We start from the raw sequence: 17,737 nt of genomic DNA on the forward strand, positions 1-17,737 counted from the left end.
TTCCTGCGGCTGATTCTCAGCCAGCCACACCCTCTTCTTACATGGTGGTGGTCTTGCCAGCTCCATTGTGGCCCAGGAAGGAGGTGATCTGCCCCTCGTAGAAATTCAAGGCCAGGCCATCCACAGCCACCTTCATGCCATCCCGGTAAACCTTCATCAGGTTCTGAATGGACACACCCAGTTTCAGATGGGTGGGTTCCTCCTCCATGCAGACTGCGAGAAGACAGGACACAAATGAGCCCACCGAAGACACTAACAAGTGGGAGGTCAAGATGTAGGGTCTTGTAATTTTACAACTGTCCGTTCTCCATGGCTATTTCTGTTTCTCAGGCAAGCAGGCAACAAATCTTTAATTAGGGCCTAACTGGGCACTAGTGTTGGTGATCGGAATACAGTAAGAAAGGTGCAGAGAGGCTGGGGAAGAAGAGGAGGGATGGCAGGAGGAGCAGCTGGATCAGCAGGCAGGGGCAGGTGGTAAGGGATCTCGTAAGCCATACCAAGGACATCACACGTCACCACTGGCGAGTGGGGGCAGGGCACAGAAGAATTCAGCAGAGGAGGGACTTCTGAATGATTTAGGAAGCCATACTGGGCACAAAGTACGTGTATATGTGTGTGAGGGACAGGTGGAGGTGAAGGGGAGATCAAAAGTCACTTTTTTTTTTTTTAATGAAGCCAAGAAAGCAAAGGAAATGTCCCTTAGGAACTCAGAGAGCAACTCCGCCAGAAGTCAACAGCACTGGACAAAAACGCAGTCAAGAATTTGGAAAGGGGCACCTCATGTGATGTCTCTGCCCCCAAGGTGGTTTTAGACTCTTCAGGGAGGAAGCCACTCCTTGCCCCCTCAAGGAGGGCCAGGAGGGGAAGCAGCACAGCAGTCAGGGGGACGCAGGTCAGTAAAACTCACTTTCTGATGCTCCCTTGTGGCTGGAACCAGGGTGGCTCTTCTCATCACTTTCCTCGCCAAACCAGTAGGACTTAGTGCAAGGGAAATACCAGGGCCTGGGGATTCCATACTGGCCTAAAATCCAAGCACAGATGTGAGCCAAATTCTGTAATGCCCCAGCAACCCCCAGGTATCCCAGCCAGGTATCCCAGACACAGCTTCCTTGATGTCTCCCCCTGACACAGCTGTTGGGAGACAGGACAGAATGGAATGGAGGTGGGGGAGGAGGGGCTAACATTTGCTGAACTCTACTATGTATGACAAACACCCTGCACTTCTCTGAATCTTGCCAGCAACCCCATGAGGCAGGTTATCATTCCCACTTTAGAGATGAGGAGACTGAGGGATTAGTGGCCCACTCAAGATCACTCAGCCAGTGAAGTGAAGGACTCAGAATCTGAATCCGGATCTGTACAATACAAAATTGCACATTCAGTGTGGGACATTCAAGTAGTCCAAGTAGGGATGGGTAATCAATATTCCATGGCCACTCCTTTGGAGAAAAATCAGAAAGTGAACCAGAAAGGGTTAAACCTCGCTCTCTCAGAATTTGATCTTCTATGAAAATATATCCAAGGGAGGTCTCAGTCAAGAAGACTTATTATGGAAGTATAAAAATGAACTTTTATGACTTTTGATTAAAACACAGGCAAGGGCTTAGCACCAATATGTATCTTGTTATTCACAAGCTGTACTCAGGAAACAGAACCTCTGCTGGTGGTAACTCAGGGGAAACAGAATTCGAGACCTGGTTCAGCTTGAGAGGACTCTGCTGGGCAAGCTGACTCAGTGTAACTCACTTGGGTTCACCTCCCAGCACCTACTCTTACCAGTTATGTGGCCACAGGTAAGTTATTTAACTTCTTTGCATCATACTTCTCTCATTTGCAAAAACTGGGTAGAACAGCAACTCCCTCCCAGCAGTCTTATGAGTATTAAATTGAACCAAAGCATCAGGTGCCTGGCACACAGTGCTCAAGAAATAAGAGTTAGGTCAGTAGTAAAAGCTGTACTTTTAGCATCAGTAGCTTCTTCTTAGAGATAATTTGTTTGCCATAGGTCTAAAGCCCTAACCACTTTCCAAGGAGACCCGGGCCCTGCAGAAATTCCAGCACAAAGTGAGGAAAATGACACGGTTAGAAATTTCTTTTTCCTGGATGAAGACAAAAGCAGTGTGGAAGTCCAGTGTACCTGGAAACACAGCCTCAATGTACCACGTCATCACCCCATAGAGAAAGGTGTCAAACAGCATCATGGAGACGGAGGTGGTGAGGTTGAAGCCATCTTCCTCTGTGGGGCTCTCAAAGAGGTTGTCCCACTGTACCCCAATGCCCTGCTCCTCGAAAAGGGCGAAGTACTCACAGCCGAACCCAAAAGCCACAGGAGACATCAGGCTCTGTACAAAAGAGGCAAAATTCATTCATCCATCTCCTTGTCTCTCATTTTCCTATCACTGCTAATGTAAATGCCACCTGGAGAAATGTGAATTTGCAAAATGGATCAATTACAAGATATGGAAATATTCATCTACAGAGTCCCTTCAGGGGAGTGGGCTCCTTGACAGCATATAAAGTGATTCTATTTATAAGCACTCATTATGCACACACATTTCAGAAATGCATATATGATGGCATATAAAACTTTTAGAATTTTATGCTTCTAAAGATGTCTCAAGGGCTCAGCAACTGTACCTTATACACGCACATACACACACACACACACACACACACACACAGGCATTTGTCAGGGTCCTCTCAAGCTCCCGGCTCGGTCAGTAAAGGGCTCAGTGTCATAGGAACCTGTCTGGGGCTGCTGTTGCCTAATGGATGCCTTGGAGCATCTTATAGAAAACTCAGAAAACAACTCACTCTTACTGGGACTTGCATACTTTCAAAGGCCTCTCCTCCTCTGTACAAGGGAAGGGAGTAAAGGCAGGGATTTGTGGGGAGATGGGGCACCTGTTCCTCAGTCTTGAAGTTTAGAAAATGTTACTCAAGTTAAACTCCATATTGGACACAAGGAAGATAAAGGTCCAGAACGAGCCAGCTCTGACCTCAAGAACTTTCAGTTCTATCTCTGACCGTGACTTTGTGGTGAGCTTAACATGGCCAACAGAGCTGGGAGATAAAAGGCAGATAAAAGGGAATGCTCTAAAGTCATTCCCCAGGGCCATTTTCCCCCAGCTGGCCCATGGTGCAGTCTGGCTCCCTCAAAATTATCATTCGATTCAATTCAACCACTGTTCACTCAGAGGACTAAAGATAAACTACTGAGTAAGACACAGTCCCTGCCTTCAAGGAGCATACAATCTAGAATTGAGGTTTAAGTCCCCGTGGAAAGAGAATCTCTTATCTTCTGTTCTCAGCTTGGACTACAAAGCAGAGGTGAAATACCAGGGGTGGCTGCGACTGCAGGTACTGCCGAAGGGCCAGAGGGACTCACCACGAAGATCTTGAGGGTAAAGCCCACGTAGTCTTGCCACGCCACGCACAGGACGTAGGGCAGGTATAGCATGAAGTAAATGATGCCCCCACAGGCGGCCGCCAGGTTGGCTCTGGAGAAGAGCGTGCTGATCAGGAAGCACTGCAGGATGGTCACCGTGGCGAACACAGACAGAAAGACAAACACCACGCTGGGGTCGCTGTAGGGAAGCAGGTTTCCTAACTGGGAAGAAAGAGACCAAGTAAGACTCTCAATAAGCAATGATCCGTGGGAAGCAGCCAGGGCTTATTAAAGTCATCTTAAAAGACAATATAGAGAAACAGCACTGTTCATTTTTCTGGTGAGTGAAATGAAGTCTACAGACGGGAAATGACCAGCCCAAGACCACACAGCAAACGAACAGTAGAGTCAGAAACAGAACAAAGTCCAGGCTTGATATTCACCAAGGTTCACCTCAATAGACAATTCTGTTCATTGTTTCTCCAAGAAATAATATCACCTTTTATAAGGACTATGAGCACCAAGAAAGAATTGCAAGAGATAGCATCCTACATGACCTCTCTCTCTGAAAGCAAAGAAAAATGGCCAGGCCATCTTAACATCCCCTGTAAGAATGTGCCATGGATTCTGGAGCCACATAACCATCCAAACTCTGTGGACCTGTCAAGTTTCTCCCAAGTAGTTGGTTCTGTTTCACAAGGACCTGCTGCTGCTGCTGCTAAGTCACTTCAGTCGTGTCCGACTCTATGTGACCCTATAGATGGCAGCCCACCAGGCTCCGCCATCCCTGGGATTCTCCAGGCAGGAACACTGGAGTGGGTTGCCATTTCCTTCTCCAATGCATGAAAGTGAAAAGTGAAAGTGAAGTCGCTCAGTCCTGTATGACTCTTAGCAACCCCATGGACTGCAGTCCACCAGGCTCCTCCATCCATGGGATTTTCCAGGCAAGAGTACTGGAGTGGGGTGCCATTGCCTTCTCCATCACAAGGACCTACCAGCACACAATTGGAAGAGCAGCTCACACCCACCAGCCACAAGACCCCCATCCTGGCCACAGAGGTCAGGCCTGGCAGTCAGATATCAAAGCATGAGGGGGGCTTGATTTCAGCAAGAACAGCTCTGCCATACTGCCAGGTGACCTCAATGAAGTCCTTAACCTTCCTTGGCCTCATTTCCTTGTATGTTAAATGGGTTCCTTAGTGAGGACGTCATAAGACAGCATGCTGCTGCTGCTGCTGCTGCTGCTAAGTCGCTTCAGTCATGTCTGACTCTGTGCGACCCCATAGACGGCAGCGCACTAGGCTCCCCTGTCCCTGGGATTCTCCAGGCAAGAACACTGGAATGGGTTGCCATTTCCTTCTAAGCATACGCATGTGTTTTAAATAGTGTTTGGCAATCAGTAAGTGCTCACTTATAATGATTAGTAGCTAGTTTTCAATTGTTAGTTCCTTTTCCTTGGTACCCCTCTGCTTTTAAAAACATTTATTTTTAAAAGATGTATTCTTTAATGAAACAGTTGAGAAAAAAATTGGCACGTAAGTCTATTAAAGTAAGGGGTGGACACAGAACCGCACTGTACAGAGTCCCCTTCATGGAAAGGCTTGCTGACTGGCTGTCAGTGGACAGCCTCAGGCAGCAACTGCTCTGGGTTTGTCACAGCTGCAGAAAGCTGCCCAGCCCTGGGGCACATCTTTCCAGTTACTAATTGAGGGGCCTGGGACAATGGATTGTCAGAGAGGGAGGCCTTGGGGTAACCTAAAGGGCTGGACATTTCAACTCCATGGCCAGAGTGCCCAGGGGCTTAGCCATGCACCACAGTTCAACTCCTGTCTGTGCTCAATCCTGCATCCTCTCCGTTCCTTGTATAGATATAGATCCCTAAGAAATAAACATACACCAAACTCTTATCTCAGCCTCTGTTTCCAGAAAATCTAAACGTAAACAGTATCTATCCTTCTGATTATGGTTTTTAGAAATTCTGGCAGAATCATCAACCAATACATGCACCTAGGAAAATGAGTAACTCTCAGACACTGTCACAAGTCATTGCCAAGCAGACAGCATGGTGTAGTTAAGCACATGCTCACCTAGGACATGAGGCTCCTAGGTTCAGTCCAGCCTAGCTATACTAACCAACTGGGTTGACACTGGGCAAGTTGCTGCCCTTCTCAGGGTCTCTCCAAGTTTCATCACTTTTCCCAATTATAAAATGAAGGAATTGCAGGAACTGCACCTCTGATCCTATCCCTCCCAAACAACCTGTGCTTTTCTTCTGATCCGGTAGCCCGGGGGGCAGAGGGAGGAGCCAGTGAAGCAGTCTTACTTTCAGGATGACCACCAGTAGGCCGGCGCTCACGAGCAGAGGGATGAGGCTGCTGATGAACCAGCTGAACCAGAGGATACCGTTGTCCAGACCCATGATGCGCATGGTCTCTTTCAGCCGTGCCTCCTTCTCGTACACAATGCCCTTGATGATCACAGCCACCGAGTAGATCCAGGCCAGCGTCATGAAGAGAGGCATGGACCGGCTCATGACCCGCAGGAAGCTGGAAGGGTAGGGGAGGATTAAAGGCAAGAGTGAGCCAGGCTCCTGGGCCAACAACTCTGGGCTGGCATGCAAGAGGAATCACCAGGACCAAGCCCGAGATGGGCAGACCTGTGCACCCTGACAGGAATGCTTCGTGAGCGGGGCAATGCAGTGATTACAAACTATTAACAAAGTGATGCCAAAGTTCTTTGAGGGCTTGCTTTAGTAGCTAGATAACTATCAGAGGTCATTAAACTAAATGTGGTTTTAAAGTACTAAAACAAAGCCAACAAAACCAAAAACCCAACTCATTGTCTCATGAAAGTTCAACATCTTCAAGGTCTTCTCACTATCAGCTTGCCTTGCACAACTGTTACGACAGATGGTGCAGAAACACACTTTATGCAGCTCCTGTCAGTAACATTTCAGATTTCAGATTCCAAACTAGAAAATGAAATGCAGCGAAGTCAAAGGGATACAGAATCTAGACTCTAAAACTCAAGGTTCAAGTCTCAGCTTTACCACTTAGGCACTTACAGGGTATGTGACAACAGGCGTGTCCCCATCTTAATATGTCCTTTCTAGAGTAAAGCTTTGCTTAGGGGCGTCATTGGAAAATACTGGCTAGTCTTTCTGAAGGTGAAAAACAAGATAAATCCAGGTGAACCGAACAGCTAGAATGAACCCTGCAAGTAAAAGTGTGGTTCAATAAGAAGCTGGGAGAGATACAAGGAGAGTAACCCTGCTACTTCTGCACTCTGATCTCTATACACACACACACACACACACACACACTCACTCTCACCCTCACACAACAGAGAATGAAAGAGTTTCCAGAATTTGGAAGAGACATGACATACTTCAGATGCCTGCAATAACTACACCTCTGCCCCATTCTTGCTCTCACAAGAAATCATGAGCCATAGAGCCACAGACCCCACTTGGTAGCACAGTGACTAAGCACTCAAAGGTTATCTAAAAAGTCTAAGATAAAATGGACTTGTTCAGTTTTATTTGCATTGTTTGAAAATGTGGCTTACCACTTTCTGAGAGAAGAAGAAAAACTGATGTGAAGTTAGCTTTTCAAGGTCCATAACACCGCGCCTCTGTATTTGGGGGACGTATGGATGTGTGAATATATTTGGCATGTGCTCGTCCTGACACATTTTAAACTTGGAGATTGGGCCAATTTTGACCAAAAGGATAGGGTATGAAAAATAAAAGTTCTAGTAACCATAGACCAGAAAGGAGTGGGGATTACTGGTGTGTGGTGTGTGTTCATGTGTGCCTGTGCCTCAAACTGTCAACTACCTACATCTAGCATCTTATTTCCTGAAATCTCCACACAACTTCAAAAACAGCTGCTTTGCAGTAGCCATAGTCTTGTTTTCATCAATTTTTTGACCAGTATCAACACACATATAAAATAAATTTAACCAAAGCATTCTGTTTCCTCTCTTGGCATGTGTGTGTGTGTGTATACACACCCCACCTGCGGACAGTGCTAACCAGTTAAGTAAAGGTGGCAGCTTACTGGTAACTCACATGTCATCAACATAACAGGGGTAAGGCATCTGCTGCATGTACACGCCAGTTTTCTTCTCTGTGCCCGTCAGCACCCTGATGATTGCCTGCTCCACCACATCCTGCAAGTAAGCGAAGCCTCCCCAGACATACCGCATATCTTCAAAGGGGTCAGCCCGAGGACCAGGGTCCCAGTACCTTAAATCAAGCCACAGATGATTGAACATTCCTTAGAACCACACAACAAAAATTTCAATCACCCACAAGCCTTCAGAGCCACTGTTTTTATTTCTGCATCGTACTTTGTGGTCTCAGTGACGCATGCATGCACACTAAACTGCTTCAGTCTTGTCCGACTCTTAGGGATGCTATGGACTGTAGCTCCTCTGTCCATGGGATTCCCTAGGCAAGAATACTGGAGTGGGTAGCCGTGCCCTCCTCTAGGGGATCTTCCCAACCCAGGGACTGAACCTGTGTCTCTTACGTCTCCTGTACTGGCAGGTGGGTTATTTACCACTAGCGCCACCTGGGGAGCCCTCAGTGATGTGTACACGTTTTTAAATAGATATAATCAGAATGAGCAAACCACTTGTTGGTTTGGTTTTTTTCCCTCCTCCATTGCTTCCTAACATTACTACAAGTGGATGTGTCACAATTCACTTTATCATTTTTTATCTTGGTTATTTGCCCCCTTTTATAGAAATGGATAGCATTAGCACAGGGAACCTAATGTCTTTTTCCTTCTTTCTTTGTTCCAGTTGATTTAATTCCTTAGGACTAATTCCCTTGAATGGAAATGCAAAACGAAAAGACAAGGATATTTTATGACCTTTGAAACAGCTGTCTCCACCATGAATGTGCCAGTTACACAAAAATCATGCCACCGATTTATCTTTGTTTGAAATTTTTACAAAATTATTAAAGTATCTCCAATCACATTAGCTGCTCTTGACTTCTCTAAGACTGGCTGGTACAATGCGATTCCACTTACCCGTCCTTGATCTTATTCGTCCTCTCCACATTGTCAATGTCCATCCGGATCTTGTACTTGACATGATGCGGTAACTCGACGCTGCCGGGAGCAATTCCAGTGAACACTACCCCAGCCCAGAATTTGCGCTCATCCAAGAGCTCCATGGACTTGTTGATGAGCAGAACCTCTGTCGCTACTGGTTCTAGCTTGTTCAGATTGACACACTGAAGGAAGAACAGCCATCATGAGAATGCTGACGGCCAGGAAAACAAGCCGTGGCCACGGCAGCGTCTACGCTAAGAGAGAAGTGCTAACTGCATGTCTTTTTTAATCTTCATCCTCTCACATCATTCTCCAATATTCAATTGAAAATGGATTATTTGGGTTTTCCCCTTAGCAATTTAAGAGAAATGTTGAATGTATTTTAGAGATAAGTTACTCATACTGATTTTTGTGGAGGGAAAGGGACTTAAACAATGATCAGGCCTCATTTTCTTCTGCTTTCTTTGTAATTTTGAGTCATAACAACTAATCAAACAGACCAAAAGAACTTTCATTTGTCTCTACTAAGTCACATCATTTTTAGGACTCAAATTTTTTAAATGTAATCAGTCCTATTAGATTTTATGTAAGTTTCATAAGTAATGCTTTTTTATTGCCATTAGGTAGTTGGATATCAAAACATAGGAAAAACTAGAAGACAATGGATAGAGATATTCTTGAGTCAGACAGAATAAAGTTAGAAGTTAGGTCTGTGTCTGTCTCATTCATTCAACTAACAATTTTTTGAGTGCTTTTTCATACACCACCTGTATTTTTAAGTGTCTTTTCATACACAACATGTATTAGGTTGGAGGGATGCTACTGTAAATAAGACTACACAAAATTTCTAAACTTTACTCCAGTCTGAATCATGTTGCATCATCTCAGAGAAAGAAGCCAAAGCCTTTTCTAAATGGTCCATGGAACAGTTCCTCACCTCCATGAAACGAGAGATGGTCTGGATTGCCTGGTTGGTCTCATTGAAGGCTTCTCTCCAGGTGTACACAGAGCCGTTGGTGGACTGCACATCCTCTGGGTGCTTGGCCAGAAATGCCACGATATCTTTGGCCGTCCAGTCTGAGCCTTCCAGTCGCTGTTCCCAAAAGTCATCATTGCCTCTGCTGTCCAACAGTGTCTGCCATTCCAATGACAAAGTACAACTAAGTCTTGATGAGCACTATATGATTTACAAAACCCTTTCACATACATTGTCATTTTTATATCTTTATAAAAACTGTGAGGTAGGTAACAGTGTTTCCATTTTATAGGTGAGACCACTGAGGCTGAAAAAAATAACTTTTTACCAAGGATGAATCATACACTAATAGGCATGGAGTTGACCAGTCAATATCAGTCCAGTCTGAATCTAGTTTCCAGTATAGCTTAACAGTAAACGCTATTAACTACAATAACAACAATAATCATACTTATACTCTATACAATTACTGTTGGGTTAAACACTTCACCTCATACAACATTATAAGGAAGGTACGTCTAATAGTTTCCATTTCACAGATGAGAAAACAGGTTCATAGAAGTTAAGTCCCTAACCATAAGGTCACACAGTTAATAAGTAACAAAGTCAGGATATGAGACATGGGCTCTCAGATTCTATTGCACCTTCCCCCTGCATTATATCATCTTCTTCTTTTGAGACCCAGGCTGATAACTCCTCATAAAGACCTTAATTTCTAGACTGAATTAAGACAAACCTATTTAGCTTAGGGAAAGAATGCTGCTGTTAAACCAAGTGAAACCTGATCTTTCCCAATTACAGGATGCATGGGTCATGATGAAAAGGAGGCCTATCTTCCATTTCTTTTTCCTTAGCTGGCTGGCTCTCCCCATGCGTCAACATGGAAGAGCAGGAAAATCAATCAGGCACTCAACCAGCAGGTGCAGAGGACCGGGGCAGAGGCCTGCAAAGATATGCTGCCAGAAAAATGGGTCTGTTTCAACCTCAGCTCATGGAAAAGAGAATCAGCCACAACTCCTGTCATACCTTCAAGAAGGCAGATGAAACTTTGACTCTACTGAAATGGAATCTCTAAAGGCCAAACTCTGCTATTCTTAAAATCAGTCTCATTTCTACTAACATTATAAGCTTTTCCCCATGTGGCTTCATATTTATTATCTTAATGGGAGCATAATAGTTTTTATAGGGTATATACACTATAATTTCATTAACTATTCCCATACTGCAAAACATTTAGTCTATTTCTAATTTTTCACAAAAAACAATTATTATAGCAATAACATTCTGTTTCATAGGGTGACTTCTTTCTTTAAAATTATTTCTGTATGGGATACATCCCTGAGGGTGTGTGGAATGGAAGTACATGGGATAACACAATTTTTATGGTTCTTACAATTTTCATTCCAAATTGCTTTCCTATAGGGAATAACAAATTAGATTGTCATCAGTTAGGATATGTATTTTTATTAACATAATAGATACAAAATTGTATCTCACAAAGGTGCACAGGGGGATGGGTTAGCGATTCCAAAATGATTTTATTTGAGACTTGAACTGAACAAATAAAACCTGAGTGAAGACATGCAGTATTTGAGGTGAGGTCTGCCCTGCCCGGTGCGGCTTCTGAGCAACACAGCCAAGGAGAGCAGCAAGGCCTGAGAGATGTGCCCAGTGGGATCACTGACTACATGATTCTAGGGTATGAAGATCACCCTCAGGAGCAGTGTCCATGGAGAAAGCAGAGGCTGAAGGTGAAGGAAACAAATAGCAGCTCAGAAAGAACAACTGAGTATCAGTGGGTTCCGTGACCCAACAAAGAAGTGCCTCCAGATCTGTGGGTACCTCTGGACAGAACAGGTGCAGAAAGAGCCAGACAAAGCAGAAGATACGAGCTATCACAGAGTGGAGGGGTGGTTGCCGGGGGGTCTGGGGAAACACGGGGGTCAAAGGGCATGACGTTCCCATTATTAGATCCGAGGATCTAACGTATAGCATGGTGACCACAGTTTGTGATACCATCCTGTATACTTGACACTTGTTAAGAGGTAACTAGGTGAAGGAAGGGACATGTTACTTAGCTCCAATGCTGTGATCATTTCACAGTGCAAACATACATCAAAACACCAAGTTGTATATGTTAAATACATACACTTTTAATTTGTCAGTTGTACCTCAATAAAGTTGAAAAAAAGAAAGAGCTACCCCAACAGAACCAGAAGTCTCAGGCACTGCCTCATGTACCAGATGTGAAGCTGCAGGGGGTGCACAGGACTGAGATGCCCAAGCTTGTGCAGTGAAATAAACACTCCTTAGTAGAGAAAAGAAAGCAGGTGGAGGAAGCTCCTTCGACTTCCACCCACAGGCTGATGAGTCCCTAACTGGTGTCTCCAGCCTAACCAACCAGTTACACTCCAAGCCCTAGTATCCACTGACTTGTTGGACATCCCTACCATCCATCAGCTAGACATTAAGAATCATCCCAAAACTTCCCTCTCTTTCACCCCTCCACAACCAATCAGTCACCAGGCTTTACCCCACCAGGGTAGCCTCTGCCCTGGTCTCTGCCTTCCATCTTTCCTCTCTTCAACCCACCTGTCAAACCAGAGTAATGTATACATTGCCAAAAACCTTTCCATGGGTTTGGTAATGGTGTGTCAGAGCTTAAAGTCAAGTCCTTGGCTTGACACCCAAGGCCCTCTCAACCACACACCACGCCTTTCTCCCCAGCCACAGCTCCATTTCCTATTGCACATCCTGGGTTCTCCAGCAGGATCCCCAATGAATGCCATGGCCATGTTGACAAGGGCCTCATCCCACAAGAACTGACAGCCTGTGACCTGCTGGAGCATCCAAGTCAAACTCCCTATTTAAAAGCAGGGGAAGCATCTATCTGCCTACAAACTAAAATTCATGGAGTCCCTTCAACATGGCCCCTCATCACCCTCTGAGACTCAGAAGGAGAGAAGTCCAACAAGTAGGAATGTAGATCCCAAGGAGATGACCAAGACGCCTGAGACCACACCAAGATCTATAACACTGTTTGTGGCTGAACCACATGAATCCCTTTTGGAGGAGAGACTGGAGCTCAACAGAGACCATCCTTGATGGGTATAAGTTGTTGCTGTTATTATTAGACAGGAATTATTCACTCGATCCATACAAATTATTGTTCATGCTTCCCTGACTAAAGTCCCTTGGTTTTTAAAGGCTCCCAATTTAAGAATTAAATTGCAGGACCAGTGCAACAAAGATGACTCAGCTTTCCCATCACTGGAAGGCCCCCCAGGGTATGGTCCCTCCTAGGGCATCTCGGGAGGGTCCTCAGCCTGTGAGAGTACCTCTCTGGGTAGATATACCACCTGTAACACCCAGCTGCCCTTCTGATCAATGACGTGTCAAGACAAGAAACCTGGCAAAATCCATTCATGCTTAATAGCAGCAGGAACAAAAGGAAGAGGCCTCTCTCACCATAGAGACAGGAAATAGTCTAATGATTTTCTGACTCAGCCCAAGGCAGGATGATGTGATTAAATGGCACTCAGGCTCAAGCAAAGGAGACATTTCTTTCTTGCTCAGACTCCTCTGCTTCTGAATCCAATTGTCTTCAGAGCACTTATCCCTTTTCAAGTAGTTCTGAAGCACTAAGTGAAATTCTCCTCCACATAGTAACAGCAGCTCCTCACTCACACAGCGCCTTGGGGAGCAAGTATCTGTGATGAGTCTGCAGAACAGGCTTTTCCTCGCACACCTCTGTCCAAGACCTACCAGGACACAGTAGGGCTGAGTAAGGTGCTGTGGCTCTACAGCCAGAAAATAATTAAGGTCTTGTAATCACCAAACTCTTCCTCCAAATATCAGTCCTAAGTTTCTTGGAACTCTGATTTTGACTATCAGATGCCTTGATGCTAATGTGCATGAGATGGTGTAATCTGTGCACCATCACCTGCACCTCTGCCAAGTGACAGCCCTGGGGCTTGAGCTGTGCTCAGTCCCTCTGTACTGGGTTCAATGTAAATAACTCTCCTCTCAGTCACTTCTTGGGAAGTAAAGAGCATCAAGCAGGCACACAATAATCAGAGGGACACTCACCCGGACAAGGTCCATTTCTGAGCTGCTCTCCATAAAGGTCCAGATCTTGGGGCTGAGCTCTTGCCACATGCCTTCTAGATCATGAAACACAGCCAGTTCCTGGAAGGTCTTATTCACCTGGAGTCAACCAGGAAGCCAGGAGCAGCAAAAAATAAAAGAGGGGCAGAGACATGAGAAACTCAGCTACTCCCCGAAAAGACACTCCATCATAGAAGCCCTTTTCCTGCCCTTCCCATCCCCAAGAAGTGCCTGCCTGCAGCAGGGATTCAAACACCCAAGACTGGAGAGCTGGTCCTCAACAGTCAGCTGGGGCCTAGGTCAGACTGGAGGTCCTCATTCTTGGAAATCCCAGAAAAGTATACTCAATACACTCCATCTGAAGCCACCTTTATATTTTTGTTCTTAATTCTACGAAGCGTTTGTTGAGGGCTCCTTGGGCCCAGGTGGCTTACCTCAGTCATAAGCCGCCTTGTGACTGGAGTGTCAGGTGTATACAGGATCTTTCCAACAAGCAGGGGCTTGAGAGCTTTCCATATGATGCGAGAAAGAGGACTGGACTCCAGATTCTTCATCAAATCATTGCAATAAGGAGCTGTGAAAAGGATGAAAGGCAAATATTTGTATACATGGTCATATATTTGTAGAAACTAACAAAAGCTTTAGAACCAGCTGGTCAGTCATAGGTTTAAATCTCAGCTCTGCCACTTAATGGTTATGTAACAACTTCAGATTTGTGCCTCAGTTGACTCCTCTGTAAAATTAAAGTTAATGACATCTACTTAGGAGAGACGTGGAGAGGATTAACTGAGATGATACCTAGTACAATGCTGGATAAATAATCAAAGTTTATTATAACACTGATGATGTCACAACTGAGACAATATAGAAAAATACTTTTTACTATGCACAAGCCTAGAGTTGCAACTCTAGATGACTTAACACCAGCCTGCAACACTTTGTTTCCACTGGAAACAGAGGGTTGAATTTCAGACTTTAGTTTTCAAGCAGAAATAAAAAATCTCCCTTCAATTACTAAGTCTCATAACAAGTACCTGTAATAAATGTAATGAATATCCCAAAGTGAAAAATACATAGTCATAATAGATAATAAGGTTTGATTATCCAGAAAGATTCCCAAATTTTTAAAAAATTTCACTGTGGGTTCTTTTAGATTCCAAGTATCCTCTACATGCTGCAAAGACAATATTTAAAAACAAAAACAAAAAAGAGGACTTGCTCACAGTTGTAGCTGTTGTGAAAATGAAGGTTCCCTCAGGTTGACTTACAAAGAGAGGGAGCAGAGGGGATGGCATTTCAGAACGCCCTTCCCTTCAGGCTCACAAAGCAACCTGCCACGGCTGGAGTGCTTCACTCCAGAGAAGAATAAAAGGTTCTTATGTTACAGTAATGCACTAAAATCCACCTCACTCAGTGTCTGAAAGACACACCTGCGGTTAGAAATGGAGAAAGGCTCACTTGCATCATGTTTTCAAGGAAAACAATGCCATTGTCTACAGCTGTAACACCGGCTCCTCGCTGCCACAGGCACAGGACACACATCACCACAAAACTGCCCAAGCGTGGGGAGCAGATAGGGTGTAACAAGGTTCTCTAATGACACCTTGTAGCTAAGAACCGAAAACAAACAGCAGATCAAATGCCTGAGTCTGATGGCACATACGCCACCATGAACAGGTATTCTGGAGGTCATGTGTTTATGGACAAAAAGCATAGAGCCAGGCAGACCAGGTTTCATCTGGGTTCTTGTGAATTAACAACAGTGTGACTTTGACCAAGTTACTGAACCTCTCCAAGCCTACAAAATGTGGGGCTATAAAACCTTCCTTGCAAGGAATTCCCTGACAGAGGTCAAGGTTCCATCCCTGGTTAGGGAACTAAGATCCCACAAGCTGTGGTCCCGCATAGTCAAAAAAGAAAAAAAAAAAAAAAAACCTTCCTTGCAGGGTTACCATAAGGGTTAAATGAGTTAACTTTAAAAAAAAAAAAATGCAAAGGACATAGGAAATGTTCCCTAAATGCTATCTTTCATTATTGTTGTTATTGTTAAGTTTTTATTATAAAGCATATCTCAAGGAGAGCAGGGGGGAAAGGGAAGGGAGATGGGGAGAATGAGAAGAACCTTGAGCACTCTGGGAACCACCTTCAGACATACCCCAGAAAACTGGAGAGAGTGACGTTCAATCATTCATTCACTTGATGAAAACACTGTATGCCTGGGACGCGCCAAGTCCCCTTTCACACAAGTGGGGATAGTTCGCTGATTAGGAGAAGATTCCCTCTTCTAGGAGGTGTGTCTGGATGGCAAATAGACATGCAGACAAGTACCCACTGCTGCTATGTAGGACGAGGGTGAGCAGGAGAGAGGGGGCCCACAGGGCTGAGTCTGGGACGGAGGTGGTGCCAGGGCCTGGCTGCGTAGACACTCACATGTAGAGTTGTCATAGACGGTGCCAGCGTCGTCCTCCGTGCCGTTGCCTCCGAAGAGGGCCTTGTAGTTGTTGTCCTCGTACCAGTTCAGGGACTTGATCTTCAGGCCCCCGCCCTCGGGATGGCCGCAGATGATGCGGGACACGGCCTGGTAGATCTGGGTGGAGGAGCTGGAGCTGTTCACGTTGGTCAGAAACATCACCTCCTGCCGCATGTCACTCCAGCTCCTCATGCTGAACAGCTGGGGGAGGGAGCAGGCGGAAGAGGAAAGGAAAGAGGGGGGAAGGTTGAAGACACAGAAGACAAAGAAACAGGTTAGTTCCTTCACCTCTATAAAGCCTTATCCCAGAACATAACTTGTCTGACATCGCCTCTCGGAAGCCTGGTGATGGGACCACCGGAGCCATGCTACCCCTCTGTGGTAGAGGTACTGGTGTCATCTGAGAGACTGTTTGAGATCCAGATTCTGGTCTATCTAGAGTTCAAATCCACTTTGTCACCAGGTGCCCAGGTGATTCCCATACACATTAAAGACTGAAGTACAGCCTAGAAGTTGGTGGAGCCCCCGGTGATGGGCTTTATCTCATTCAGATTATCATCGGGTTTATAGAAAAGGATGCTTTCCCTGAAGAATTATGTGTTCACATGTGTACATCAGGAACCGCTCACATCCTCGGTCATGGCCTCATTTCTAAAACACCTCAAACTCCAGTGTGGAAACTGAGGTACCCTCTGCCCCTTGGCAGAAAAGGCACTGTGTGTGAAATCCCCACCCTCGTCTCAGCTAAGTGCCAGGCACTGGGAAGGAACACACGATGAGAGCTCGACTTTGAATCTCAGCCACGTCCTCACTGGCTCACAACCTTCGGAAAGTCACTTTTCTGAGGGCCCCACTTCTCATCAAGACGATGAAGCTAAAATGGAGCGTGGCAAGAACATCACACAATATCCACTCTCCAAGAGGGCCCTGCACAGAACAGCCGCTGCCTGGAAGATGCAGAGGCTCCAGGCAGCCGGGGGCTGAGTCTGGGACTTACATGTGATCAGCTCTTTGTCTCACACACAAATGCACTCCAGCACCCTGTGGACTTCCTGGCCCAGTGGCTCTTATGACTAACTATTCACAGAGCACTTTGTATTTCCACACATTTCACAATGAATCATTAATATACCCTTCCATTACTTGCCCTGTCACTGCGTGTCCAGGCTGAGGTGTGGCAAGCAGAGGGGAGGGGTTGCGGGACGCCACTCTTGCTCTGGAGGCAGTCTAGGCTGACTCCACGACCCGGTTTTCTGTCTCACAGAGCCCGCTGATCCCTGTGAGTGAGAAGGTCCTGGGTGCCACAGACCCTGCCTTTGCTTTCAGCCTGCAAAGGGGAACCAGGTGCTCCGGGGGTGGTCAGAGGTCACAAAGATTCTTCCCTCTAGAGAGGTAGGCTTTGACACCCAGAAAACACAATTAGGTGGCCAGATTTTCCTGACTTTATCTTCTGAGGTATACAGACAGGGAGGGGGATAGGCAGTCAGGCCATCTTTCCTTTTGCTGGGGGGGTGCAACAGCCCTAGAGATTTTTGAAGGACAGCACAAAAGCCACTCACTTGTCTTTCTCGCCACCACCATCCTGCCATCCCCCAATCAAAAGGACAAATCTCTTCCAACATAAAGTCAGCACATCTTTGATAGAAGCACTGTAAGCAACTGAGTTCTTCCAAATTCTTGGCTCTTCCCAGAACCTGCCTTAGGGGCAGACTCCTACTTGTTCTAACTTC

General features: G+C 45.6%; 1 protein-coding gene across 6 annotated transcripts in view; it reads right to left on the bottom strand.

Moving 5' to 3' along the window:
- ABCA1 (ATP binding cassette subfamily A member 1) overlaps positions 1-17,737 on the bottom strand; it is a 137,232-nt gene that overhangs the window by 40,914 nt on the left and 78,581 nt on the right. For all 6 annotated transcript variants that reach the window (XM_024995844.2, XM_010808222.4, XM_059889170.1 and 3 more), the window contains 11 exon segments: positions 15,968-16,208; positions 13,972-14,111; positions 13,520-13,636; positions 9,392-9,589; positions 8,431-8,636; positions 7,461-7,637; positions 5,712-5,934; positions 3,389-3,610; positions 2,138-2,342; positions 908-1,021; positions 42-213 (listed from right to left, as the gene is read on the bottom strand). In XM_024995844.2, coding sequence (XP_024851612.1) covers positions 42-213; positions 908-1,021; positions 2,138-2,342; positions 3,389-3,610; positions 5,712-5,934; positions 7,461-7,637; positions 8,431-8,636; positions 9,392-9,589; positions 13,520-13,636; positions 13,972-14,111; positions 15,968-16,208 — 2,015 coding nt within the window.

The sequence above is a fragment of the Bos taurus genome, chromosome 8 (genome assembly GCF_002263795.3).
Source record: "Bos taurus isolate L1 Dominette 01449 registration number 42190680 breed Hereford chromosome 8, ARS-UCD2.0, whole genome shotgun sequence".
Taxonomy (NCBI): domain Eukaryota; kingdom Metazoa; phylum Chordata; class Mammalia; order Artiodactyla; family Bovidae; genus Bos; species Bos taurus.